General features: G+C 52.9%; 7 protein-coding genes across 7 annotated transcripts; 3 read left to right on the forward strand and 4 right to left on the reverse strand.

Annotated features, from left to right (window-relative positions):
- Positions 1 to 383: 383 nt before the first annotated feature.
- On the reverse strand, positions 384 to 1,614 carry BO72DRAFT_457268 (isocitrate lyase/PEP mutase family protein; the record flags this gene model as incomplete). The annotated part of the gene is made up of 3 exons (XM_040946327.1): positions 384 to 446; positions 520 to 1,001; positions 1,095 to 1,614. The coding sequence occupies 3 exons, from the start codon at positions 1,612 to 1,614 to the stop codon at positions 384 to 386; spliced, it is 1,065 nt and encodes a 354-aa protein (XP_040803143.1).
- Positions 1,615 to 2,763: 1,149 nt separating this feature from the next.
- Positions 2,764 to 4,594, reverse strand: BO72DRAFT_52903 (putative C2H2 finger domain protein). The gene has a single exon (XM_040950221.1). It carries the CDS (start codon positions 4,319 to 4,321, stop codon positions 2,972 to 2,974), a length of 1,350 nt encoding a protein of 449 aa, XP_040803144.1. The 5' UTR covers positions 4,322 to 4,594; the 3' UTR covers positions 2,764 to 2,971.
- Positions 4,595 to 7,231: 2,637 nt separating this feature from the next.
- Positions 7,232 to 12,042, reverse strand: BO72DRAFT_373882 (pleiotropic drug resistance family ABC transporter; the record flags this gene model as incomplete). Its single annotated transcript, XM_040941103.1, has 5 exons — positions 7,232 to 7,655; positions 7,741 to 8,201; positions 8,270 to 9,775; positions 9,830 to 11,342; positions 11,471 to 12,042. 5 exons carry the CDS (start codon positions 12,040 to 12,042, stop codon positions 7,232 to 7,234), a joined length of 4,476 nt encoding a protein of 1,491 aa, XP_040803145.1.
- A 1,407-nt stretch (positions 12,043 to 13,449) lies between these two features.
- Positions 13,450 to 15,370, forward strand: BO72DRAFT_373990 (MDR family MFS transporter; the record flags this gene model as incomplete). Its single annotated transcript, XM_040941108.1, has 6 exons — positions 13,450 to 13,582; positions 13,633 to 13,944; positions 14,011 to 14,534; positions 14,591 to 14,912; positions 14,968 to 15,110; positions 15,179 to 15,370. The coding sequence occupies 6 exons, from the start codon at positions 13,450 to 13,452 to the stop codon at positions 15,368 to 15,370; spliced, it is 1,626 nt and encodes a 541-aa protein (XP_040803146.1).
- A 1,008-nt stretch (positions 15,371 to 16,378) lies between these two features.
- BO72DRAFT_425415 (putative choline transport protein) lies at positions 16,379 to 18,344 on the forward strand (the record flags this gene model as incomplete). Its single annotated transcript, XM_040942908.1, has 5 exons — positions 16,379 to 16,979; positions 17,050 to 17,389; positions 17,486 to 17,760; positions 17,834 to 18,067; positions 18,244 to 18,344. The coding sequence occupies 5 exons, from the start codon at positions 16,379 to 16,381 to the stop codon at positions 18,342 to 18,344; spliced, it is 1,551 nt and encodes a 516-aa protein (XP_040803147.1).
- Positions 18,345 to 19,859: 1,515 nt separating this feature from the next.
- BO72DRAFT_526243 (uncharacterized protein) lies at positions 19,860 to 20,840 on the reverse strand (the record flags this gene model as incomplete). The annotated part of the gene is made up of 4 exons (XM_040950014.1): positions 19,860 to 20,024; positions 20,079 to 20,169; positions 20,426 to 20,489; positions 20,728 to 20,840. Coding segments are annotated over 4 exons (432 nt in total), but the record flags the coding sequence as incomplete, so codon positions are not given.
- A 1,205-nt stretch (positions 20,841 to 22,045) lies between these two features.
- On the forward strand, positions 22,046 to 23,456 carry BO72DRAFT_446434 (DUF3632 domain-containing protein). Its single transcript, XM_040944294.1, has one exon. The coding sequence runs from the start codon at positions 22,282 to 22,284 to the stop codon at positions 23,167 to 23,169; it is 888 nt and encodes a 295-aa protein (XP_040803149.1). The 5' UTR covers positions 22,046 to 22,281; the 3' UTR covers positions 23,170 to 23,456.
- The last annotated feature ends 1,030 nt before the right edge of the window (positions 23,457 to 24,486 follow it).

Here is a 24,486-nt window from a genome sequence, read left to right on the forward strand (position 1 = left end):
GGCGCTTTTGACTGGCCCTATATACACAATTCCGAATGGAGAACATGAGACCATTCGTCACGACCATCATTGAAGCCTCTGTGGTGGATATCGTTGCAGGAGACTAGTACTAAAATGAGTTCTCCGTCCGAGATGCTCGGATCTCGGTACCATATAAAGTAAGCCGGGCCGAGATCTTATCGCCGAGGTATCCCACCGCTGCATACAAGATCCACCTCGGCTCGACGATGAGATGATCGCCTTACGTCGGAAGACTCGGACGTTGTGGTAGTGCAAAGTGAAGGCAACTTGCCGAACGGCTGTGAGGCCTGTAGAAACGAATCTATAGCTTGACTCTGCAGTTTCGATCCACACCGTAGAGACAGTTCGCAGTACTGTACACATTACTCCTCCCGTCGAGGATTGACCAAGGCCTCATTTGTGAACTCATATCGCGTCTCCGCATCCTAAACCGATAAAAGCGTCAGTCAACCACCCAGCAACAACTGCATCCGAAGAACGAAAAAGAGCGCCACTCACCCAGTACTCCTCAAACCCCACGCCGGCACAAACCTCCTCATACCGCAGGATCTGCGGCGGCGCGCCGACCGTAAAACTCCGCTTCAAGGCCTCCAGCGCCTCGCGCGTACTCTTCAACCGGGCCGCCACCAATGTCCAGGGATACGCGACGGCCGCGAACCCCAGGCCCGCCAGCTCCGTCGCCGAGAGATTCTCCGTCCTGCCGCCCTCGATGATGTTCGCCAGCATGGGCACGTCCAGCTCCGCCACACAGCGGCGCATGGCCTCGCGGTCGGGCAGCGCCTCGACGAAGATGGCGTCCGCGCCGATCGCGATGAACTCCCTCGCCCGGGTCATCGCTTCGTCCCACCCGTGGATGAGGGCGTCCGTCCGCGCCAGGATGAAGATGTCCCGGCCCTGGCTGCGCGCGTCGACGGCGGCTTGGATCCGCGCGTAGGCTTCGCCCCGTGGTACCACGGACTTGCCTTTGGTGTGGCCGCAGCCTTTTTTATTTGGTGGGGGTTGTTAATTTGGTGGTTCATGAGGGTGGGGAGAGCTGGGTGGGACCGCGGGGAGGGGGATGGATAGGGACGTACGTTTCGGCCAGGTCTGATCCTCGATCATGACGCCGGCGGCCCCCGCGGCGGCGAAACACTCGACCGTTCGTTTGACGTTCATGGGACTGCCGTAGCCCGTGTCCCCGTCGACCATGATGGGCAGGTCGGTGACGATGCGGGCGGTCTCTTGGATCTTGTGGCACATGTCTTCCATGGCGATGTACCCGGTGTCCGGCAGGCCGTGGGCGCTGGACACGGCAAAGCCGGAAAGAAAGATGAGTGGGAAGCTGGATTCGGCGACAAGGCGCGAGGAGAGGCCGTGGTAGGTGCAGGGAAATGCGAGGATGGTGGTTGGATCGCGGTGGGAGGTTTGGAAGAGGGTGCGCAGGTGCGAGGCCTGTGGGCTGGGCAGGCGGCCGCGGACATTTTGAAGGGTGTAGGTGAGGGTTTGGGGTCTGGCTTGGAAGTCTGGTGGTGGTTGTGAGTCTGTTGGTGTTGTGCTCTGCTTGCTAGCTGAGGGGTTGCCTGGTTGAGTGTGGTTGAAGGGGTACGGGGTCATCTTGGGCCGGTATGACTTTATTATGAGGGTCCGAGAGATGTAAAATGTGTTGAGATGGCAGAAGATACAGACAATGGTTTGTGGTAAGCATTGCTTTTGGGTGGTAGTTTTGTTGTTCAACCTGTTGATGTCACGGCGGGGGATGCTGAACACATGACTGCCGATCCATCTATAGCGGGGGTCACCCACTTCGGAGTATCAATGCTGCTGTGTAAAACACCACAGTCGTTGCCCTGGGTTGAGAGCAGCACAGCTGTTCGGGGAGAGGCATTCCCTAACAAAAGTTAGTACTCTCATGTGAGTTTGGCGAATTCCTTTTCTGTCTCGTTGGGGTGATGTTGAAAAGTTAACCAGCTGACGTGGAATCGCAGTTTCGAGACGAAACCATGAATACCATTGTGCCTATTCTGTACCATGAAAAGATTGCTTGGCTACATTAAGGTCAATTTACCGTACCACTGCAATCACATTTGACACATTGTTATTCTCCTTTCAGGCGACAGCCAACAGAAACAATTGGAGAGCTCCTTGGCAGCATGACGGACATTCATCCACTTAAGATACCAGGTTTCGATTTCAAAGCATCCCGATGACGACTGAGTGCGAGGGGCTCCTATGTCGAGGCCGCTAGAGTACGGGGAATACCAGGATCCGCTGGAAATCCGTATTCTAGAAGACCTGGAATTCAACTAACGACGACCAGAATACCGGCCACCAACACGTGGGCACATTCCGTAGGCCCGATGATAAGTCCACCCGCGTTCTTCACCCTGTCAGCCGCACGGACGGTCTGCGTTTCATCAAGAGAGTCCAAGCGGATGGAATCAATTCGGGGGCCAAACTCAGGGACCCGCCGCGGGAAGTCGTGCTCTAGAAACCGGTCGCCACGTGGAAACCGTTGTCGTTTGGGCGACTGGGCGATCAGACCATGCTGGTTTTAGTCTGGGGCCAAACTGGGCTGTTGAACAGATTGTCACTGCTAGGTTAGTCGGTGGTGGGTCGAGTCTAGTCTATGGGCGAATATCAATGGTAGGTATGGATGACTTTGGGGCACTTAGATTTATGTGTATGATGTATCGATTGATATGCTAATATATCTCTTTCCTTCTTGCTCCAAGAGTGGGTATTGGGTATTGGTAGACAGCGTAATCGCACAGACAGACAGTAAAGAAAACACCATATACTCCTCTAAACCAAAGATGTGAAATACAGGATATCAGGTCGTAAAGGGTCGTCATCAAGAAAGGGGGGACTGGCATAAATTAAACCGATAGAAGTGCAATAGCCTGAGGCATCGGAGAAGGGGAGAAGAGAAGCCAGCAGGGCAGGAGAATTCATCTCCAAAGGGAAAGGGCAGTTAGTTAGTGTTGTCACAAAAGACAGCCAACTTCAACTCTCCGTCCACCCTCCGGATGATGCCCTCCTCTATAGCCCACTGCCGCAACAACAAATCCTCGCTTTCCTGCTCGAGGTTGTCCTTTTCATAATGGCGACCAACGTGCTCCATTCGGTCGTTCCAGCTGTGTGCACCAACAAATTCCTGTCCACAGAAGCCGCACTGGCTGTGAAGGGGGGGCTTGCGTTGCTCGTGCCAACATCGTGCCCGCACAGCCTCCAGGCTCTGCTCAAACGCCTCCCGTTCTTCTTCGGTCTCGGGCGACTTCCGGTTCCGGTACACCCAGGGGGCATGCATGCGACGCTGGTGCTGAGTGAAGAGGTCTTTGCGGTTGAAGTCATTGACCAGGTGAGATTCGTTGTAGGCGAGGGGCTCGTGCGGTGAGCTGAGGTTTCTCTCTTTGCTCAGGTTGTCCAAGCTACAACGCCCCACATCGCATCGGAAAAATCCCAGTTGAATGTGCTGAGAGATCACATGTCGCTTCCACTCGTTCTTCGACACGAATGTGCTGGGGCAGCCATAGTGTGAAAAGCTACAGGTATATACTCGACTGGGTGGTGGGGTGTTCTTCTTCGCCGTTACCCTTGAGCCAGCGCGGGCGCTCGTAGTGGTGCTTGTCTTGCTGGATGGCTTTCGAGTCGGTTTGGTGATGCGATTCTTGCTGGCTTTCGGTGCTTTTCGTGGTTTGACTTGAAACTTTGGCGAGTCACAAGCGGCGCGCTCCTCCTTAGCCGGCTGACCACCGATCGACATCCCAGTTGTGAAACTGGTCTCACAGTTCGAGAAGGCTCCCTGATACGAGAATACGGCATGCGTGCTCGGTGAGGGTAGTTCAGGCTCAATCTTCACCATGGACTCGGGTTCTGGGTAGATTTGTGAAGGCGTCACCAGATACTCAACAACAGCGGGCGAAGCGCACGGCTCATATGCAGATGGAGGTATCATGACATCGTCACAGGTATAAGGAGGAGACATGTAACATCCCATATTCATCCAGTTCATGTCGTTGCACTTGGGACTTCCCAGCGCCGGCGAAGAGGTGGGCTCGCTGCTCCAGGGAGACGAGAAGCCTGTCGTGAGAGTGTCGATATCATCTCCCATGCTCGTCCAGGACATGTTAGATGTGGGATAGAGGCCTTTCATAGGGATAGCTTCCGGAGTGAGATGAGGTTGGAGGCCTGAAGGATGTTGACTCATCGTGGGGTCCGTATACGACGACTCATACTTGCAAGGGTACAGTTCATAATCCTGGGGAACACTAACCCCGGGTGCTGGTTGGGGAACATCGGAGAAGGCTGAGAAATGGTCCATGATATGGAAATGAAGAAGCAAGCAAGAACTCGCTTCGAACTATGGAATTTTGTCGGTACACAGGACCACAACACAGTCGGAAAGAAAATGTTTGGCTCCATGTGTCGCGGCAGCCAGGGGCATTTATCTTTCAGCTGGGCGACCACATGGCTATGATACGGGAAATGGGGCACTGTAGCCCGAAAAGAGCCCAGAGTCAAGGCCATTGTTGAGCCGCATAGGCTCAATGGGCCGGGCGATTATTCGTCGAAATTGTTTGCGGGATGGATTGATGATTGCATTTTGAGAGACCCAAAGCAGGAAACCCCTGCAGCGGCATCTAGCCCGGGCTTCAGGTTCTGGACATCTGGACGATCCATTTTCATTTCCTCCATGTCCTTGGATTTTCGTATTTTCATTTCCCATTTCCCAATACACTTTTCTTGACACTAACGCTCAGTTCAGTCACGCTATGAAGGGGTCCCCCCTGTCAGTTTGTTGGGATTATCGCGCACATCTTTTCCTGAGAAGTCTCTGGAACAAAGCAAACCGTTGTTATCATCTAAATTTACTGCACAGAAGGAAGCATTCCAATCCCTCGTGGCTCGCACAGCCCAGGTTTCATGCGTGCACATTCCAGGTTTCCACTGATTGATTGGATCTGGGGGGTTGCTCCTTCTGTGCCCGACGAGTCTCCCCCAGAGCCCCCAGAGTGCCTGCCATTCAGCCTCAATTTAATTGATAGGCAGTGTTGCGCTAAGTCGGCGTTAGCTGGGCAAAACCATACCAACAGGGTTTAGTTAATTTGACTTGTCGGGGGCCAAAACCCACCCCTGGGCCCATCTGCCTGCCAGCGTTGACTTATTATCGCCTCCGCACCAACCACAACCTTCAATAACGAGTCATTGAGCAAAAAGTCGGTCTCCACCAGCGCTCATTCGGTATCGCTCATGCAGGGGGTCTCAAACAGGTAAAAATCCACAGCGATCATCACCACTTCATTCAGCTGCGTGGTGATTATGACTGGTTGCCTCTTTGCGCACCTGTTGGCTTTTCCCCGGGCGCGATTTGACCCTGTCGGCGAGGCACGCACCGCATCAACCCGCGCCACGCTGTCTTTTGATACGCTTTTGGCATGCATGTCCCACCTGGAAATAATAATGACGCTCCGACCTCATTCTCCAGGCGTACCGTTACCCGCTAAACGTCTGACAGGCTCACGGATCGTGTGTCTTCCGTTAGCACCTTGGTCATCCTCTTGAGATGTACGGAATAATTATTCTCATCATTATCGTGACTCGCCAAGGATTCCTGATATCATCCCTTAGACATGGCAAAGGGTCCACATTTCTTTGCCCCTTTTACAACCTTGAAGTATAGTTGAACATTCGGTATGCTTGAAGCAGCGGTTGCTCTCCACTTCGTCCTATTTTCTTTTTGGGGGCCAAAATGGTTCCGATGGACCACGCGACAACTCCCGCGCTATGCAGCGATTCGACAGATCGGTATCTCTGTTATGAAACCAACTAAACGGGAGGGGGGGTGTTGAGGATCGACCTGGGCTCGACTATTCACACCATAAAGGGAAAGGTCAGATTGGTGATTATCAGAAGACGAAGGTTTCGCGACCGATGGCTGAATATTCATCATCGTACGTTTTAATTTCGACAATTTCGAGAGACCGGCAACTAGATACCTCGAGGCGTTCATCGGTGGCTGAGGGGTTGGCTGTGCTGGGAATGCATCCGACCGCTTCGGTGAGTATACACAGGGATCATGGAAATCTGGCAAGGCGCTTTTTCTATCGCGGTACGGCATCGGCCACCGCTTCTTTATCCTGTCACTGCAATACGTAACCCATAGGGCACAAGGAACTTTCGGAAGAAATCCGGGTTTCTTCCTTGTCCACGGCGGTAAGATGTGGTTCGGAAAGTGGAAAAGAAGCGGTGCAGCCCCAGTGACTCCACCACTGCAGCTAAACTGACTCATAACTTACTTACTTCCTGCCTGTCAGTTGCCGCAGCTCAGCTAGACTATTGAGTACTCTGCCAGGTGTAGATGTGGAAAGTGCTTTATCATTATTTCCCATCGGAGGCATTTTGCTTTCCGTTCCTCGCAGCCCATTGGTTTGTTCGCGTAATTACATCATTCCTCTTTCTCCTTCCGTTGACTCCGTAAGGTACCTTATCGTGACTACTAGCTCAATATCATCATTCTCGTTGATTACCCCCAGCTGAACGTTCCGGGCGAGTTCCTAGGCAGTTTCCGAAGGGGACGGACGCCCCGCGACAAACGCGCGTCTCATGCGAATCATGCCTGTTGGCGTGCAGCATCTCGAGCAACCCTCTTTTGATCCTCGCCGCTTCGAATTGACATCATTTCCCGTGTCACCGGGTGACTGCTGACCATTGCTTGCTTGCTGCTTGCTTGCTTGCTGGGATCCGACGCCCGTTCTAGCAGTAACTTAGCACTAAGCTCGACTGTAGATATGTACGGTACTGTAAGTTACCATGTATGTCACCGACCTCAACGGGGAACCACTGCTTCTAAACCAAGCCCAGATAAGATACAGTTACGAGGGACCTCGGACCGGACTTACCCCACTCCTACCGCCCGCCCATCCGTGGAAGAGACAGTTGAAAGGTCCACACCATAACTTTGAACTGCACTGACCTGACACTTGCCATTTACCTACACGGACACTTATACTCCATCAAAAAGAGACGAGTTGTTTCTATCTCCTTAGACCGAAATGGAGCAAGACTCTAGCTGGCCCACCCACATCACCCCCATAAACATACAGTACAGCCACAGACACAGCCCCAAATCCTCACCAAGACCGAGCAGAAAAAGAAACCCCAACAACCGAGCCGATTCCAAACCATGACCAAAACACCTACCTTTCAACAACAAGCAAGCAAGAAAGGTCAATCACTCCTGCTTGACCTTCTTCCCCCATCGCTTCGGCACCCGCACCAACCAGTACAGGAACACCGCGGCGGCCGCATTGAACACCACGTACACGAACAGCAAGCCGATATTACGCCAGCGGTCGGCGAACGACATGCTCAGCGTGGCCAGAAACTGGTCGGTCGTCGAGTAGGCGCAGACGCGGCAGGTGGTCGTGTCGGACGGGTTGAGGAGGCGGGCCTGGGCGGCTGCAACCCAGGGCCCAAGGTAGTCGGCGCAGGTCTGGTTGGCGGGCGGCGGGATGTGGAGGAGCTCGATCTCGGAGCAGTTGACCTCGGCGCCGGCTAGGCCCACGCTCAGGATCGCGGAGACGAGGTAGGTGAAGGGGGAGACGCGGTACATGAAGATCCAGAAGCGGGGGAGCGCGGTCGGGGAGGCGAGGACGCTGATGAGTAAGGTTTGCGTTAGCGTGACTGATCCTGATACTGATACTGGTTCAGATGAGAAGGGGGGTTGAGGAGTAGGCTCACCCGTTGAAGATCAAACAGAAGGAGAATAACAGCTGGGCAACGTTGCTGCCGGTTTCGGGCTGCTCGATCCCGGCGATCACCATGGAACTGAAGGTGGAGGTGAACATCATGAAGACCAGGATCAGCAGGAACATGGTACCTCCGCGGTCGGTCACCGCGTCCGCGGGGAGGTGACGGTAGAATCCGATCGGGTAGTACCACGAGAAGTAGGCGGGCGCGGCCATGAGGATGTTCCAAGGGAGCTCGACGAGGATGCTGGCGAGCATGAACGCTTTCCACGAGTAGGCCTTGGACGGCCGCTCGCGCACCTCGTATAACGACCGCTGGCTTACGAAGTATGGCATCATCTGCTGCACGAGATTGGGGAAGATCACTAGTAGCATGAAGATGGCGAACATCTCGTTCTGCATGCCCTGGATACTGGTCGGCTCGCGCCAGAAGGTAAACCCGATGAAGAGAGGCTGTATCGGTCGTGGTTAGTGATGAGTCCAATCAGTGATTGTAGAGACAGAGGAAGTAAGTGACGTACAGGAATGATGCACATGGCGGCCTTGGAGTAGATGTACGACGGGCTGCGCCAGTATTGCTGGAGCATGCGCTTCAGACACAGAACGAACTGCGCCCAGATCGGCATCGCGAACTCCCCGTACCCAGTCACTTGCGGAGGGGGTGGCCGCTGCAGAAGCTCCGCCTTCATCTGTGCAAGTTCGTGACGCACCTGCGTACGCTCGGGGCTCTGATTCCAGACATCGGCCCAGTCTTTATCAGCATGGGACCCTGGGGCGGCTCCGATCACCTCGAGCATCCACTCGGCGGGGTTGGCATTGGGTGGACACTTTGCGGATCCCTTGTCCTCAAAGTACTTAATGAGTGTTTCCATGTTCGGACCCAGCTCGCCAAAGTAGACGGTCCGTCCTCCTTTCGCCAGGAAGAGAAGTCGATCGAACTCTTGCATGAGGATGGCCGACGGCTGGTGAATTGTACACAAAATTGCTTGGCCGTGGTCTGCTAGCTTCCGCATCAAGGAACAGATAGACCATGCCGTCTGACTGTCAAGACCTGAAGTGGGCTCGTCGAAGAAGAGAAGGAGGTCTGGTTTCGCGGCAATCTCCACCCCGATAGTCAGTCGCTTGCGCTGCTCAACGTTCAGACCTTCGCCCAGGACGCCCACAACTGCTTCAGCGTATGCTTCCATATTGAGCATCTTGATCACTTCCTCAACGTATGCAATCTTTTCCGCACGCGGGATACTGGCCGGTTGGCGTAACATTGCACTGAAGATCAGGGCCTCCCGCACGGTACTCGTCTCCAGGTGCAAGTCCTGCTGTTGAACATAGCCCGTCTTGCGAGAGAAGGAGTTATTGCGCATGCGCCCGTCGACCAGCATTTCGCCCGTCACGACGCCCATGGTAACGCGGTTTGCCAGCACGTCGAGCAAAGAGGTCTTTCCAGCGCCCGTCACGCCCATCAGCGCTGTCAGCGTTCCGGGCTGGACCCATCCGTCAACGTGGTCGAGAATGGTGCGGTTTTGGCCCTTGATCTTGATATTGTAACAGACATCTTGCCATTGAAAGATCGATGTTTGCTTAACAATCGCTGCCGTATGTTGGTCCGGATCGTGATTCTCTTCTGCGGCTAGCCTGTTCTCTTCGGCCATTGGCGCGTGGCTCTCTACGTCGCTGCTGGTGCCCGGTTGTTTCTTTTTGATGAATGCCGGCATCTTCCCCCGCGGGAAAACGAGGATCTCACCTTTTGATGGCTTGGCGCGAACCAGCTCGCTGCTGACGATGTAGCAGGCTAGAGAGAACAGAAGGAATGCCCAGATAATGCCGTAGTTGCGCCACAAGTGCGAGCGATAGTACTGGTAAGTGACATTGATGAATCTGTCCCCATCGACGAAGTCTTGTCCCGCGATTGCGCCGTTAACGCTACAGATCTTGGAGCTCAGGGGTGCATCGCTATAAGAAGGAACGTAGAGTGCACAGGGAAATTGGCGGTCACTGAATTCGTTGATCATCAGGCTTTCGAAGGCATACTGTTGCTTTATTAGTGGAACACCTTCTAAAATTCTGAGTTTAGGTAGACGTACGCCAATCGGGTTCAGGTAGTTCAACCACCGGAACCAAGGATGCATGTCTCGCACTGGAATTGTGAAACCTGTGTAGATGACAAGGATCATCATGAAGATGGACGATGGGACCATCGCTTGGGCCATAGACCGCGAGACGGCGCCAGTAAAGCGGAAGATGTTGGACATGGTGAGCGTCACAGTGACGGAGAAGAGATAAAACACAAAGAAGTGACCCGCCGTACGGCGTAGGTTAGACATGAAATAGAGGATTATGTTGAACACCACCGACACTATGAGTTTCGACGGCAAGTCCACTAGCATAGAACTGATTGCTTCCGCAGACGGGTGGTAGAGCGCATATTTATCATGTTTCTCCACGATCGGTCGCTGTTGCCACAGAGTCAGAATCTCCAAGGCACTTGCAAACGCGTTGAGAAGGATGGCAAAGAACAGGAGGGCGCCACGCTGGAAAAAGCTGTTAGTAGTGGTGTCCAAATTATAGAATACACTGGCAACAACCAAGGCCATGATGCTGTTTCCAATAATTGAGGTAAGAGTCATGGTCATATCTCCCCTCAAGCGCTGCATACCTCGTCGAAGACACAGGCGAATCTGCATAGGGTAAGACAGTGTGTAAGGGGACTTGGCTCTTGTTCCTTTTGCCTTCTCGGCCGCGCGGGACCGCGAGAACTCTTCGTATTTGTCTCCTTCTAGAGGGAATTCAGCCTGAAAAGCCTCGATGTCGGCAAGAAGTTGCTTTCTTTCCGCACTCTCTTTCCATCGAGAGGCAAATTCGTCGGGTGTCCGGGGAACCAGGTGTTCAAACCCTTCGCGAGCTTTTCGCTCCGTAGGACTGGTTAGCGAGGTGAGAAAGTCTGCTGTGGTTTGCCTATCAGGACAATCAAATCCCATGTCCACAAAAAACCGCTTAGCGTCATCTGCATGGCCGAAGTATATTTGGCGACCTTCATATAGAACGGTCACTTTATCGAAGATGTCATAGATAGCCTGACTGGCCTGGTAGATGGCCACGATGGCTGTTGATCCGGTGTAGTCGGTAGAAACCCGCAATCGTCGCACAAATTCGAGAGCTGTAGAGGAGTCCAAACCCCGCGTGCTATTGTCCCAGCATTGCAACGGGCTGCCACACAGCATTGTCTCGGCTATGCTGACTCGTTTTCTTTCTCCTCCCGATACGCCTCGAATGTACTCGTTACCAATTTGCGTGTTCAGTGTGTGGCTCAGCCCCAGCATCGCCATAACTACGTCTCGCATGTGGGTAGCATATTGTTCACGTGTAACGCCCGGGAAACGATTGGATGGTGCTCGAGCATGGGCTGCGAAATGCAACGTATCTCCCACGGTAAGTTGCGGGAAATGTGTCTCTGTTTCGGCCTGATAGATCACCTCTCCGCGGAAACGACTGTGCATTTCATTCCAAGAAATGCCTTGATACTGGATGTCGGTTCCTTCCTCGAGCCACAGCCCATGTGTTTCCCCCGCGATCGTCTTGAGGAATGTCGAGCAGCCACTAAGTGAGCGATCAATGAGCGTTGGACAATCCACCACGCATGGCTAAGGTCAAGAAAATGGCGACACACCCAAAAGGCTAGGAAACGGGAAAAGTTATGATTGTCACCAACGGGTGATATAGCTTACCTTCCAGGGCGGCCAAGCACGACGAGCATCTCACCACTGCGCACAAGCCCCTCAAAGTTGCGGAGAATGTCGATCCTGACCTTGTGTCGGTGACCTAATACGCCCTTCAGCCAGTCAAAACCTTTCAGCCACATATTAGCTACATTTGCCTGATAGTCCGCCGCGGTTCCGTAGCCAAAAGCGTTGAGATTGCGGAAGGAAACGCCCGCTGTGCGACGAGGGTATCTGTCTGGGTCGCGGGATGTAATCCGGAGTAGATTCTTGGTCCATTTGCGCGCGTTGAATTGGTCTGAGCTAGGATTCAGCTGAGGATCGCTGGGCTCTTTGGAGAAGGTATCGGTGCCCTCGCCGATGGTACTCTTTTCGGACAGATGCGACAGACTTCTTGCTAGAGAAGCAATCCTCTGTTCATCTTTGTGGGTGATACCCTCTTCCGACTCCTGACCGAGGGACTGCTCGCTCTCTTCTTTCTCCTCGATGGTTTCTGAGACGTGAAACGAGCTTTCGATCCCCGCGCCCATAGTAGCGGAAACTGCCGAAGCTCCAAAAGGAGGGGGAGGTACTGGTTGCATGATTACTGCAGGGAGCTAGTCGTTACAGAGCTCTTTGAAGCTGAGGGGGATTCATGACATCAAGTCCCGGCCTTTGGAACGGAATAGACACGAAGGAAATGTAGGGTAGTAGATGAGAAAGTGGGATGAGGATGTCGGGTACCTGAGAAAGTTAAGTATGGGGATCCAAGCCAGCGAGAACAACACAGGCGGAAGACGGGAGAGTCCACATCCGAGGGGTTGTTATCATTTTCCTACATTATTGAGTCCTCGAGCCATGGTCGAATCACTGCCAGAACCAAACTGGAGAGGCTTTTTGCCCGCCCGCCTGAGCGCTCTTACCGTTTTGGTCGTAGTCTCCCGCGTGGCTCTCGTTGTATAGACTAAGTACGTCGCTTGCAAGTGGCGCGTCAAAGAAACAGTACTTCGTATAGAGTATCCCCCGCCAAGAAGGGGTCTTAGCTGTCAGCTTGGATCTCTGCATGGCAAGGGAGGTTTCGGGGAGGGTAAGCAATGCAGGAGGAAAATGCGAAAAATATGCATATGTACACAATCGCAGTGATTAGTCTGCATATTCAGGAGAATTGCGGATGCTGTGGTACCATACTAGGTAGTGAATGTGATGGGATGGGGATGAGATGGAAAGTACGGAGTAGGTAGGAGGAATAACTATCTTAGTGCATAACCTACTAGGTATGCTTGCTCCACCCACTTCCCGTCACTACCCCGGATCTGATCCAATCCGCGCGGGAAGGGAAAGTTCCGAATCAGTCATGCTTGGATCACCTGAGCAGTACCTCACCACTACTAACCACCACCACCACCACCACCACCACCACCACCACCACAGCCTGCAATGAGATTTAGATTGCGAACCAAAGACGTGCTCACTCTTGAGAGCCATTCGATTGAAAACACTTCTACACAAAACTCATGGCCATCTAGATTTTCACGAGCCAATGCGAGAAACAGGCCCGTGATTTGGCTATTTGGCACTCACAATGGGTTTAAGTAGATCGAAACCTGACGATCAGTGAACTTAGAGCGACAACTTTGACTATTGATAAAGATGACCTTACCCTTGACTTAAAATCTCCAATGGGAAAACCTATCGCTCTGCACCCGAGAGTGACTCAAATACTCGACAACAGAGAAATTTGCCGTCGGGTCTTGAAGCCGTTGGAAGTTCAAAACCTGAAGGAATCACCCAATGTCGGCCCTGCTCTCGATAAGCATGCAAACTCAGCAAGATCAATAGATAAGCTTGGCCATCGTGTCAAAGTGGAGCACGATTCCGTGCTGACTTCCCCACTGTGGGGGTCTTGTTCACTGTTGATAAATTTAAGTTAGACGCGTCCCTGCGTCAGTCAATCTTCAAACGATTGCGTTCCTAACTCGGAATATCCAAGCAGTAACCTTGAACTAACCATGACCGCCCACGATGCATATGTGTCTGATGTCGAGCCAGCGCTGCCAAATGCTCAGGAAGAACAGCCGCTGCTGCGCTCCGACCTGGAAGCTTCATGGAAGCCACCATCAGGTTTCGTCTGGATACAGCTAGGTTAGTAGTCCACCAAAAACATAGAAGCCACTCCATTAATCGAAATCTAGCAATCATGTCAAACGTCTTTCTCTCCGGGTTCGATGGTACCATCACTGCATCGACTTACGCAGTCATCGGCTCCGAGTTCAATGCCGCCAACACCGCCTCGTGGCTCACCACTTCCTACCTCATCACGAGCACCGCATTCCAGCCATTATACGGTCGCTTTTCGGATATATTCGGTCGGCGAGTCTCTTTCTTCACGGCCACGATCACCTTTATCGCTGGCTGTCTTGGATGTGGGATTGCGAAGAATGTGGTGTTCCTGAATCTCATGAGAGCGCTTACCGGCATCGGAGGAGGAGGCCTGATGACCATGGGTGAGTTTGACAATATGATTGTTTCGTCAAAGTACTTGATCAGGGTCTGTCACTGACATCAATCAGCCACTATCATCAACTCGGATCTGATCCCGTTCCGTCGCCGAGGGATGTATCAAGCGGTTCAGAATGTGATGCATGGCTTCGGGTCAATTTGTGGTGCATCCCTAGGAGGCTCCATTGTCGACTCCGTCGGCTGGCGATGGTGCTTCCTGTTGCAAGTACCAGTTGGTCTTCTAGCCTTGCTCACAGGGCACCTTGTTCTTCAGCTTCCTGCTCCGACGAGATACCTTGAGGAAGGACACGGCTTTCGGACCATCTGGCGACTTGTTGACATCTCTGGGGCATGTGCTCTTATACTAGGTCTATCGACCCAGCTGGTAGGTCTGAGTCTAGGGGGCAACGAGCTTCCATGGACCAACGTGTGGGTGATAATTTCGTTGGTGGCAAGTGTGGCTTTCCTCGCCGTGTTCATTCTCATAGAAGGAAGAACGAGTGCAGTGCCCCTGATCCCACCAAGGATGCTGAAGGGGGTACTTCCTGTGGCCACCCAAGTTGCTAATGTTTGCGTGGGAGTGGCCGCCTACGCTGTAAGAGCCTCGATCCCAGTTAGGTACCGATCCGCAACTGTGACTAACGAAGGCAGTTTCTTTTCACACTACCCCTTTTCTTCCAAGTTGTGCTAATGGAGTCACCTGCAAAGGCTGGCGCCAGACTCGCAATTCCATCCTTTGCTACCCCAATTGGCGGAATTATCTCCGGCTTCGTAATGTCTCGTTGGGGTAAGCTCGCTTACCTGGTTCGAGCTGGGTCGTTGCTCATGTGTATCGGCAACGCATTGGTGATGCTCCTGCATTTCCAGGACTCAGAATGGAAATACTTCACTTACTTGATTCCAGCGAGCCTTGGGCAGGGTATTGTGTACCCAGGGATCTTATTCACTTTTCTCGCTGCATTTGACCATGCAGGTAAGTCCCTTGTCGTGTCACTGCACTAATTGTACGAAGTTGACCTGGCGGTAAGACCACGCCGTGTCAGCTTCCACCGTATACCTGGTTCGTTCAATGGGCACTGTTTGGGGGGTTGCCATTACTTCCACCATAATTCAGAATACACTGCGCTCGGGCCTCGGGGAGGCCTTGAGTGGAATACCAGACAAATGGAAAGTAACACTCCTTTCCTTGAGCATACTGACCCATGGGGGCAAGGACTGATCAAGGTCATATTCCACTAGATTATCGAGGAGATTCGTCATTCGGTCTCCGCAATTCACAACCTTCCGCCGGACATCCAACTAGCTGCGCGGTTGGTTTACTATCAGGGTATCCGTCTGTGCTTCTTGGCGTCAGCTTGCTTTGGGCTTGTGGCCACCATTGCGGCACTATTCACGAAGGGTAAAGGCCTGCATCGCTCGCACGACGCCTAAGGACTGGCCGCCAGACCCCAAGTGGGGTCCACGATGTAACCGCGCTAGCCACCAAAGCGGCGATTGCTTTGTACAGGGGCCAGAAAGGTATATCGAATGATGAAGAAGTCTCCGAATAGGTGAGGCTAGACTGGATGAGCTGCGGAAATAAGGACGGTTCTAGGAGGGGGCAGACACTACATCCTACCCGCAAGTGACAGGTGCAAGTCTGTTGCACGGAAGCATATATAACGCCAGTCGAATGAACGAGTCTTATTTGTGAGTGAGACTGTTTCCTGCTTGTTGATTGGGACTTCCTCAATACGAGGACCCTCGTCGAGCAGCTTGATTCCGCCTCCCCCGCGTTGCGGAGAAATAAACTCTGAATCTCTGATTGCCGAGGGAAACCCCCCCCGTTAGCCTGACGGCTCGGAACCGCTGTTTAATTCCATCGTCAATTCACAAGACATATAGTATAGTAATGTGTCTGCCTGTGAACTGTGGGGAATGGGAATGAGCTAAGGGTCCCAGGTTCAGGCCTTCAGTAAAGGAGGTCTCTTCCACGGGCAGTCTGGCATCACTAGCTACATCTCCCCCGCATTATCAGCGACGATCATCTTGGGGCAGACAGTGGATAATTCCGCCCCAGTTCCGCTATAATGGGTCTCTCTAAGCTTAGTTTGGGGCCAACCCGGGGCCCGCTTTGATAAATTCGATAAATGGGCTCGGAATTCGATAAGCGTTCCGGGCTATCTGTAGGTAAACAAGTATCTGTCATTACCTATCAAGTAGACGTGCTCCTGATGAATCATCGAATTCCACCCCTCCCCACCCCAGGAATCTTATCAAACTACTAACCTCGCTTATCATATTGTGGCTTTCTTCCAAGGTAAGTAAGTATGGAGGCAAAAGTCATGTGTACTGTAGAAGGATGGAAGATGCCATATAATGGAATGGCTCCTCCCTTGGCACTCTTCATTCCACCCCTCCCCACATCGTTTCTTGACCAAGAACCACACTTGAGAAAGAATGGAGTCAGACAACCCTAAGCGATCCTCTTCCAAAGCGGATCATGAGGCCTCCTATGACCCCGAGGTCGATATGGCCAAGGGCCATGTTGCTATCACGGGCGTGCCGGATGCGCATATGAAGCGGAATTTCAGTATCCTCAGCATCATCGCCATGGGGTACAACAATACCAACAGCTGGGTGGCGATAGCTGCGAGTTTCTCGATTGCCATTCAGTCAGGCGGCTCCGTCTCGCTACTGTATGGCATCATCGTCGTCTTCCTTGCGATGCTCTGCACGGGCATCACCTTGGCCGAGCTGGCGAGCGTCTACCCGACGGCGGGAGGACAATATCATTTCACGTCAATTCTGGCCTCGAAGCGCTGGAGCAAGGCCCTGTCATACACCAGTGGCATCGCTGCCCTATTTGCGTGGATCACCCTCGGGGCGTCCATCGCCTTGTCCACGACCAACGTGCTCATGGCGATTGTCATCCGGTGGCAGCCCGAGTATGAGACCAAGAGCTGGCATTACTTCCTGGTGTATCAGCTGTTGAACGGCATCATGGTCGCCTACAACATCTTCCTGACCAACAAGACCCTGTGGATCTATAACCTGGGCTGTAAGTGCATACCTTCCTTGACGGGTGAAGTCAACTTGACGCTGACCATGACCAATCCCATTTGCTACAGTCCTCCTCTCCATCTCAACCTTCCTTGCCCTCACCATCACCTGTCCATCCCGTTCCGCAGCGCACGTCAGCTCGTCTCATACCTGGGGGCAATTCGTCAACGGATCCGGCGGCTGGCCCGACGGCATCTCCTTCCTGACCGGCCTCTCCACGCCGCAGTTCATGTATTCGGGCCTCGACGCCACCCTCCACCTGGCCGAAGAATGTCTCGACCCGGAGCGCATCGTCCCCAAGGCAGTGATTGTGACCGTCATCGTGGGCTTACTGACGGCGTTTCCGTTCGCCATTGCCATACTGTACAGCTACAACAACATCCAAGCCTCTCTCGACAGTCCCACGGGGTGAGCTTCTTCCAAGATATCCCACCCCACCTGCCCGCCCGCCCGCCTGTCTGTCAAGCAATCCACTAACAACATCCCATGGGACACACACAACAGCTTCCCCATCTTCTTCGTCTGGGAGAAAGCCACCCACTCCCCGGTAGCCGCCACGATCTTCATGGCCGCGCTCTTCGTCGTCTCCCTGGTCGCCCTGAACGCCGTCCACCAGACCGCCTCGCGGCTCACCTGGTCCTTCGCCCGCGACGACGCCCTCTTCTTCTCCCGCCGGCTAGCTAGCATCCACCCTTCCCTAGGCGTGCCCGTCTACTCTCTTCTCCTCGACGGCGTCGCCGTCCTCCTCGTAGGCATCGTCTACGTCTGCTCCACGACCGGTCCGCCTACCCCTCCTCCCCCCTTCCCTAAACCATCCACCACCAAACACAGCTGACGAGAGAAAAAAAAAAGCCTTCAACGCTTTCATAAGCACAACGGTAGTCGTCGCGCAGATCTCCTACGCCATCCCAGCGGCCCTCCTCCTCTCCCGCCGCCGAAGCCCCGACTACCTCCCGCCAGACCGGACCTTCAAGGTACCCCACGCGCTGGGCTACCTGTGCAACGTGGTCTGCATCCTCTGGGCGATAATCATCACCATCTTCTTCACCTTTCCCACCGAGTTTCCGGTCACGGGGGGGAATATGAGTACGTTGCCCCGGTCTCTCTCCCTCTCAACATCTTCCACCAGGGAAAAAGCAAAAAGAAAAAAAAAATAAACCCGTCCAGCAATTCCCTCCCCTATACCTCCCCCCACCCCAACCAAGATGCACCCTTCACCCAGACAATATACTGACTAGGACACCCATTCGGGAATTGAACAGATTACGCCTCCGTCGTGCTGGTCATCATGCTCATCCTCGGGGTGGGGAATTGGTACGCCTACGCGCGGCGGCATTATCATGGGCCGAGGTTGGAGATGTGACAACTTACCCCGTAGCACTACTTATCAATCACTTTACTTACCCGACTATATGGTTAGTAAGCTATTTAGCGAAGACTTCTGATGCCTAATGACAAAGTATATGAACCTTGACTTCGAATTCATGCGTGATTCGCTTCCCAATCGGCGTAAAAACTTGCCGTCTATGATTTCACATCTAAGCCTGTAGTTACTCAGTATTTCCACAATTTAGAAAGTAAAAGTAACTCTCTTGGCCGAGTTCATCCTCTGATATCCCGATTTGAGGGGGTTGATCTACTGAACATATGGGTATGTGCTGAACATATGGGTATTTGCAGAACATACACATCTGGTCAGTTGTACATAGCCAGATAGATACAGGATGTATTCAAGTCGCCACAAATTAGAACATCAAGGAGAGAGAGAACAGACGAGAGTTGATTCCTCAGGTTTGATTTTGATAGTGAGTAGGTAGTAGTGATAACCGCATACTCATGGTAGTTATCCAACCAAGATGGATAAATACAAAGGCAACTGCTTCGTTTTGAATCGTCTTAGAGTCCGGTGACGAGTTCGACTTCGCCTATCCGGTCCTTAGTTTGGCTGCGTTCAACATCCAAAAGTCCACGGTGATGGTTTGAATTACGCTATTGAGTATATTTCAAAGCACATGACATCATGGGAGTCGAAAATCAGTCGACAGATCACATGCTCTAGATGATCACCTCGAGACGAAGGCATATCGGTTATTACAATCAGAAGTGGCCACAGTAGCATCCACAACAAGTTCCCAAGTACTTCCCAAGTCGCGCAAATGGTTCTGTTTCGTCCGTACTTAGCCTTGGAGGTCGATCATAGTGAAGCGACGAAAAGGCCGATCCGCAACTGAGATATCTACTCGTCACAAACCAATGCCAACACATCCAAGATTGCCGACGTCACTTTCAACGGACACTGGACGAAGCAAAAGACCACCACAGTAACAACAGCGCAGGGAAACGAGCTCGATGCGCACGCTCGCAGATACCAAACTAACAGTAAAAGGTAATCATGAATTAAGTGATATGCGGCTATGCAGGAGGCCGGTTGTTCTGGAACCTTCTCTCACGGGCACAACCTCAAGAGCCTAGAGCTTGATTCCCAGCCAGAATAAATCACACAAATCACCGTACAACAAAAAAACCGCAGTTCCACAAATCAAGCAGTGCAACATATGAGATTAGAACATAAGAAAATAGGAAATTATCCAGGAGCGAGGCCCGTGCGGCGCGACCGCGACAAAAAATGCTGCCGCACCCACGCTGAACGGCCCCCTCATTCCCGGCGCCCTTTTCAGCTAAACAACTCGAGCGGTCTAGTGGTGTGTAAGCGGGAGTGGCGGTCGTAGTCGGGGGTGTAATAGAAGCAGCAACGCCATTATCGGGAGGAAGTTCGTTTCGTTTAACAAGGAGGTGGAGGGGGTCATGGATCGATCATGGCGTCTAGCACATTTCACAGCACTCGATGCAGTCAAAGCAGCACTCGCAGGTCTCTTCGCACAGACACAGACAGCACAGAGTAGCCAAGCTGAGCAGAAGACAAATGTTAGTGAGAGATTCTGGTAGGACTGGAGAGGGCAACGCAATGGATCGCTTACCAGGTTCCTAGACAGCCGCGGTCCTTCTGCTGGGGAGGGGGTTGCTGCTGGTACTGCATGGGTTGCTGGAAGGGTACGTTTAGTGACAATCAGTGGCATGATCTCGAGTCGCAACGTACAGGAGCATAGCCCTGGGGAGGAGGGCCAGGGGGGTATCCGCCCTGAGGAGGGTAACCCTGCTGGTAACCTTGCGGGGGATATTGGCCGTAACTGTGGGGAGGCGATGAGTTAACAGTTGTCGCGCACGATGAGGTGGTCGGGATCAGTCCCCAAGATAAACTGGTCGGGAGAGCGCAAAACAGAAAAATTGCATGACCAGTTGGACATGACCCTCATGGTGCTCGACAAGTCTGTCGGGTTGGATCCGCCATTGTTGTCTGGATAAGAGGAAAGGCCGGGGGCGCGACAGGAGGCACGGAGGCCAAGAGACCGGGCGCAATGGACGAGGGAAGGGGAAAGGACTTACGCCTGCTGCGGCGGAGGAGGACCGTTGTAGTATCCTTGTTGAGACATGGTGACAAGAACGGGATCTAGAGAACCAAGAGATGCGAAGCAATGATGGTCAGCGGAGAGAAAGCTTGGAAGAAGGAAGAAAGAACGGAGAGTTCGGGAAGACGGCTTCAGATGAGTGAGCGAAAGAGTGGTGAGTGAATTGAGTGGAAGCCGGCCGGGCGGGTTTGAGAGGGCCAGAGAGAGCCAGAAGGGGGGTTAAAGGGAAAAAGAGGAACCAAGTGGCTGAGAGAACCAATAACAGAAAGTGGAACATACCTAAGATTACGCCAAGAGTAAGATGGACGGAAGTAAGACAGAGAAAGCGAGAGAGAGAGAGAGAGAGAGAGAAGAAGAAGAAGAAGAGTGAAAGACTCGAGGTATGTCAGATCAAATAACTTAAGCAGAAGAGAAGAAAAGGGGGGCGAGAAGATCAGAACCAAAAAGGGATTGATTGAGTGTGCAGGATGAAAGGGGACGGAGAGAAGAGAAAGAGGAGGAAGATGAGGAGGAAGAAGAAGACTGGCGATGATTGATGGCTGAGCTCACTCACTCATGCAACGAGGCTGAGGCCGCCAGGCTTACTTTCTTTCTTAGTCAATACCACCGACGTATGGAGTTGTATGGTATGGTATCATTCCCCCTTCCCCCACCTGCTGGCTGCAGTGGTCTTGCCGTATTCGTATGGTTTCAACGCTCTCTCAATGCATCTGCGGCGGCAAGCACCAGGCGACCACGAGCCAATTTGAATCGTGAGCCCGCCCCCACACGTATTATTGATTAACTTATTGAACGTCTCCATTGAAGATGGCTGTTACGTAGGTAGTATCTTCAGGATTCCGCCATCAATTCGCAACTCACTCGGTATGAATAACGCAGTGGTTTCACCCTCGGCGCTTATTTATCTTGCTTGTAATTCCCAGTCAAATGGTACCTAGTAGTCATCTAATACCTACACATACTTCCAGTCCTTAATAAATTACTGAATGGTATCAGGTACAGACAGAATCATACCATTAGAGACTCGACTTTTGGTGGACCGCAACTCAGCCACACCGCAATACAACCTCCGCCCAGCACGCAGCCCTACGGGAACCAAAGAAAGCAACCAAAAGAAAACCCTTTTCCTTTGCAGACCGCAGCCCGCAGACCGCTTAGGCACCAGCCACGAGCGTTCATCGTCACTGGGTCCCAGAGACCCTCTTTTTTCTTCCCGATTCCAATGACAGTGCCCAGACACGGGCTCTCGTTGCCCCCCAGATCATGGATGGTTCCAGACGCTGTGTGATACTGATACTGCTAAGTTAAGGTAACTTGGCAGCCTGCTGGTCCAATGGACCATTCGTGAATTGTCTGCATCCTACGGTTTATCCCGCCTGCTTACCCGATTCGTGCAGCTGAATGTTCTCGATAGGGATTTATGCACATAACTACCTAGGTATGTACCTAACAGTGCGAGGGCAGCACGTGAGCGTAATCTGTATGCGCATTGGAACATCGGTTTGGTTCACGTGACTGACGTCTCCAAACCATTGTAATTGTATAGACTAACGCTCCTCTATATCCATGATTACAACCTTTACTTAGATTAGAAGAGCGTCACTAAAGCAGCTAATTTATCTATTACCTGTTTCCCTCCGAAGCTCCCTATCCTGATAACCCGTATCTAAATATCTGGCCAGATCTACCTCAGCCTTGGCTTTTGTCATTACTCTGTTCCCCAGGCTGCCTATAAATTAGATTGATCAAGTAAAAGATTCTCAGAGATAAGTTTCCCGTCTCGTCTTCCCATCCCATACACCATAGAAGAATACACTATAGAACAAAGACACCATGCCCATGCACCAGGCCAAGTCAAGCGGCACCTCCACCAAAGACCAGGACCCCTACCACCCAATCCTCCAAGCCTACCTCGCCGACAACAACCTTTCCTCCCCGGAAGCCGCCGCCACCATCGCCGCAACCACCCTATCCCCCCCAGCCTCCGGAGAATCCCTCGAAGACAACCTCGCCCACCTATGGCGCCAAATCCTGGACCTCGCCACCCAAACCCCCGCGCACCAGGCCAAACTCGTGGACCTGCTCACAGCTCTATCCCATCTCCCGGACGCCCCCGCACCCAGAGCAGCCGATCAAGCTGAAGACGCCCAAGGCCCGCTAACCGTTCACGACATGCGCGTCTGGCAAGACCTACCGATGCTGGGCTGGGAGATCCGCCACCGGTGGAACGACTCCGTCCCAGAGAACAAGGAGACAGAGGGGGAGCAAGCCGCAGCGATCACCAGGATCGTGAACGTGAATCGCTTCGTCTCGCGGCTGGTCGCCACCCGCGAGCCGGGCTTCCGGGCGCACGCGTGGTTCGCGCTCGTGACGCTGCGGCGGGCGCTGGAGACGCCGTGGGAGCAGATGGCGCCGGAGGATCCCCTCGCGGCGTGGGTGCCGGCGGCGGCGGCGTGGGTGGAGGTGCTCGGGGCGGAGATCTACGGGTGGGACGAGGAGTATGCGGCTGGGCCGGGGGCGGGGGCGAGAGGTCGCGGCGGGCCCCTGTGGAAGGGGAAGCATGGCTTCTGTCGGGAGCGGTGGGGGCTGTGGAGGGAAAGATTTGGCGAGGTGGCCGGGATGGAAGGGGAAGATAAGGGTGTTCGGAGCGTGGCGCGGGAGGCGGGGCGGAGGATGAAGGGGATTGAGGCCGCGGGAGGGCGAGATGGTGTCGATAGGTAGATGGATAAGGTAGTATCATGATTTGCGAACCTCATCCTCTATGTTCGGATGTAGTCCTCGAACTATATCTATTATCGCCTGTCTCTCGTTGGGCCCTCGATGGCAAGTTCCCAGCGACTTGCAGTCTAAATTACCAGGGAGGATGTGTGGAGATAGAGCGACGCATCAGTCTACTCTTGCATCCACTATACTGTACAATCAGAGCTATAAGAGTCGTTTGCATACCCGACTTGCCACTGGTAAAACCTCCATTCCATGGTGACCCGGGATGCATCGTAACACAGACCTATTATACCATCAAACCAAGTCGATGCCCAGCTGTAGACTCAGGTCAAAGACTGATATAACGAAAGACTTGGTTCGATTAGGCCTTATACCAAGCGACACCCGCATTTACCTCACAACGTTGAGCGGTGGTACGTCCGTTGCGCAGGTCGATCGACGCGCGTACGATATGCCTGCAACTCTTGTTGCTTCCGATCAAGGATAATATCATCATAGTTCTGATAGACTGATGGGAAAGCATCGCTGTTTAACCGGTGTCTCGATGGCATTAGACACTTGGACTTCAGCAAAGCGCTCCTAGGCTTACTGCGCAGAACCACCGGATGAGAGGGCAAGTACCCGGAAACGACGTTGAAGCGGTGGATGGTAGACTATCATCATCATTTTCGGCCGATGAATAGTCAGGCTATTGACATATTGACATGTTGATTTCATTACCGCTTTTCTGGGTGACTTCCTTTTCCTGGGGCTTTTCTGAACCGAGACTAGCAGCAGCAGAGAACGCTAATTTATTAGCGCCAGGTGTTCGCAAGGGCGATAGGGACAGGCGGGCTGGGAAGCAAGAAAGAGATACGAAAATACGGTTGTTGTACACGGCTTATTGAGAGTCATATGACTAGCATGTTTCAAACCGATTAACAGCGCTTAAGTATCTAGTTGTCTTTGAAATCGCTAACGGGCAGTTCGGGATTGACACGCGCTTTTGCGCAATCACCCCACGCTTCCGCGCCGCTCAGTGAGCGTCATAGTCAGGCCTAAAGTGCAGGTGAACGGAAAGGTTGCTTCAGTCATTAGTGCCACCTTCCGCAGAAATCCTGTTTGGTGTTGAGGAAAAATAGCAATGTCAGGGGGCTAGTGCCAGACAGCGTCCCATGCTCATCGTTTCTCTTCTCCGGCTGTGCCGCCGACACACCTCCCCACCACCTATCCAGCCACTGGGCGTCACCGCCATCACCAGCACTCGGAGTCTCGTGAACATCGGTCCAATGTGCATAATTAGTAGTAAGTCCAGATTAAGTACCAAGCACCAGG

This window comes from Aspergillus fijiensis (genome assembly GCF_003184825.1).
Source record: "Aspergillus fijiensis CBS 313.89 unplaced genomic scaffold BO72scaffold_14, whole genome shotgun sequence".
In the NCBI taxonomy this organism is placed as follows: Eukaryota; Fungi; Ascomycota; class Eurotiomycetes; order Eurotiales; family Aspergillaceae; genus Aspergillus; species Aspergillus fijiensis.

What these genes read in the sequence shown, in the direction of transcription:
- BO72DRAFT_52903 (XM_040950221.1), bottom strand. Translation starts at nt 4,321, where the DNA reads ATGGACCATTTCTCAGCCTTCTCCGATGTTCCCCAACCAGCACCCGGG.
- BO72DRAFT_446434 (XM_040944294.1), top strand. Translation starts at nt 22,282, where the DNA reads ATGCCCATGCACCAGGCCAAGTCAAGCGGCACCTCCACCAAAGACCAG.